The 2,947-nt window shown below is 37.2% G+C and overlaps 1 protein-coding gene across 1 annotated transcript; it reads left to right on the forward strand.

The window, feature by feature from the left end:
- The first annotated feature begins 2,245 nt into the window (after positions 1-2,245).
- On the forward strand, positions 2,246-2,695 carry LOC114306870 (uncharacterized). Its single transcript, XM_028252197.2, has one exon. The coding sequence runs from the start codon at positions 2,246-2,248 to the stop codon at positions 2,693-2,695; it is 450 nt and encodes a 149-aa protein (XP_028107998.2).
- The last annotated feature ends 252 nt before the right edge of the window (positions 2,696-2,947 follow it).

Here is a 2,947-nt window from a genome sequence, read left to right on the forward strand (position 1 = left end):
GTGTGGACAATTAGGCATTGGAATCATTTTGTAAATCAGTTGCACAATCTGTATGGATTTCGATATACAGCAAAGCAGGTGCAACAAAAATATCAGCAATTGAAAGCTGATTACCAGACGTTTAAGCGACTACAGGCACAGACTAGTCTGGGATGGGATCCCATTGTAGGCATTGTTGTTGCACCTGATGAATTTCGGGATAAGGTTTTTCATTAACCTGTACCATTTTTAATTTTTTTTTGTAACATTTCATCACACATACAGTATGTTTAATTCAATATTTTCAATTGTTGTAGGCTACCAGAAATGTAAAGAAGTTTAGGACAAAAGGATTTGGGTATTTCCAAGAAATGGCGGAAATTATTGAAAATTGTTGTGCCACAGAGGCCTTGTCTCGTGCATCTACACAAGGAGCCCTTGACTCAGATGAAGAAGATGAAATGCTAAATAAATTTTGGAACCCTGAAATTGGTGGGAGTAATGCTGTTGAAGCCATTTTTGTTGACTTATTCGGCGATGAGTACATGGATTCAGTGAAGGGCAAAAGTCACAAGAGGGGCCCTACAAGCAGCCAGACTGACAGTGGTCGTTCGAAAAAGTCACGGTCAAGTGGGTTCGATGATGTGTGCGCAGCTTTCACATCCTATGTATAGGCAAAAACAGAACATTCACGTGCACGATCAAATGACACAGAGACTGTAAGTGCAGGTGGTGACGAGTATTCCCTTGATGCATGTCAAGATGCATTGCTAAAGCTTGGGGAAATACCACCGGTGCAGTACGTTAGGGCACTGACACTGCATAAAGACAAGGAATGACGAAGGTTTTTTATGCGTACTCCTACCCATATGCGCCTAGCTATGATCCTACCTTTGCAGTGAAGTGAGAAGTTGTGTTTTGATTGAGTTAGCAATTCTTGTTGTCGTTCTGCAAGATGATTTGATGATTCCTGATTTGTTTTTTATCATTTTTTTTCATCCCATGAGATGCTCTTTTTTTTTCCATCTTCATATGTTTATTTTTATTGAACTTTTAAGTAGTTTCTGTTTTACATCAATATGTTGTGTTATTACATGATGACTACATATTAAACAAATTTTCTTCTCGCATATATTTTAATGGATACTGGTAAATGACTAAGGCCGACTATTCATGTAGCCACTTTTTAATTCAATTTCACCAATAATGGTAAGCGTTAGCATGTTGTCAAACATTATTTTATAAATATGCTTTTACTGTGATGTAGACGAAACAATATGTAATCCGACACAGAAAATAATGCAATGGAGATCTTATCAGAGGAGGATGAGGTTATTGAAGATTTTATGGATTTTTTGATGATTGCTTTCATGCATGACCATATCAACGCGTCAAGTAGTCGCCAACTGCAGCGAACTTGTTGATTCAAAGGTGATGATTACATCTTCAGCTTATTAAATGGCCATCTAGAAACAATGATGGACATTACGCGAATGGATGCACAAACATTCATTTTATTGAAAGACACCTTACTCCAAAATGGCTTTATCGATACTGAACATATACATATCAGTGTCGAGGAATCGCTTTGAATTTTTTTATATACTTTTGTACAAAATGATCGCCATCGACTACTGACAGATAGATTTCAATACTCCACGGAAACAATTTGTCGGCATATCAAAATTGTTATGCGGGCATTGTGCAAGCTTGCATCAACGGTTATCAAACCACGTGACCAAGACGAGATATTGGCAAAAATTTTAAATGACAGGAGGTTTTTTCTCTGGTTCAAGGTATGAATTTAATGATTGTCCTGTAAGTTTTTAATTATAATAAGGGACAATTTTTTTTTTCTCTTGTTATAAAAGTAATATTCAAGTTTGTTTCGCTTTTAATGTCAAACAAATATCTTTCAATTAGGATTGTGTCGGTGCTATCGATGGCACATTGGTGGATGCATGGGTCCCTGCTTCAAGACAAAATACATTCTGTGGTCGCAAATCTACGGTATCGCAAAATGTACCCGCAGCTTGCGACTTCGACATATTGTTCACATTTATTAATCCTGGATAGAAAGGTAGAGCTCACGACAATGTTATTTTAGTTGACTCTATTACAAAAGCTGATCTACAGTTCCCACACTCACCCAATGGTGAGTGTCACGAAATAACATACAGTACACTTTTTGAAATTATTTTTTTGTACATCTGTTTGACAGAACAGTGCATCCATTATTTACATGTAAGCAAGTATTATTTAGTAGATGCTGGTTGTCACGAACATGCTTGGATTTCTTGCCCCATTTCGTTCCCAATGCTATTACTTGCAAGAGTTTCATGGCCGTCATTATTCAGGACCCAAGGAATTGTTTAACCATCGACATTCGTCATTACGCAATGTCATAGAAAGAACATTTGGGATTCTGAAGAAGCGATTCCTAATATTGCGGTCCATGCCAAATTACAAGTCTACAAGAGAAGGCCCTCTCGTGATTGCATGTTGTGTACTGCACAATTGGATCCGTTTGCATGCAGATATGGACCCATTCTTTATGGAAGCTGATAATGAAATGGCGGCAGAAGCAGAAGCAAATGGGCTTGTTGGAGACGAAGCTGACTATGTTGACATGTCACAACATGGGTTAACGTACAAATCTAACTTTAGAGATGCAATTGCTACTGCTATGTGGCAAAATCATGTTGGCCATGGATAGATTTGTGATGTGAACAAGGCAAGTGAATATCGTAGTGACTAATGGTTTTAAACGTATAATTATTTTACTAGTTTTAATCATTATGACACCTTTATTACATAACTTCGCCCACTTTACGTAACTGTGAATTTAATAACTTTTTTCCTCTTTTTGTAAGATAACTAACAATGAGGACAACGATTGGGCTAAATGGCAATTAAAGGAAAGGGAACACAAAGATCATCATATGGTCAATCAACAAAATGTTATTAC

Source organism: Camellia sinensis, chromosome 3 (assembly GCF_055761805.1).
Source record: "Camellia sinensis isolate YWXY chromosome 3, ASM5576180v1, whole genome shotgun sequence".
NCBI classification, from domain to species: Eukaryota; Viridiplantae; Streptophyta; class Magnoliopsida; order Ericales; family Theaceae; genus Camellia; species Camellia sinensis.

Bases quoted from the DNA above. Each gene is read 5' to 3' on its own strand.
- LOC114306870 (XM_028252197.2), top strand. From the start codon at position 2,246: ATGCTGGTTGTCACGAACATGCTTGGATTTCTTGCCCCATTTCGTTCC.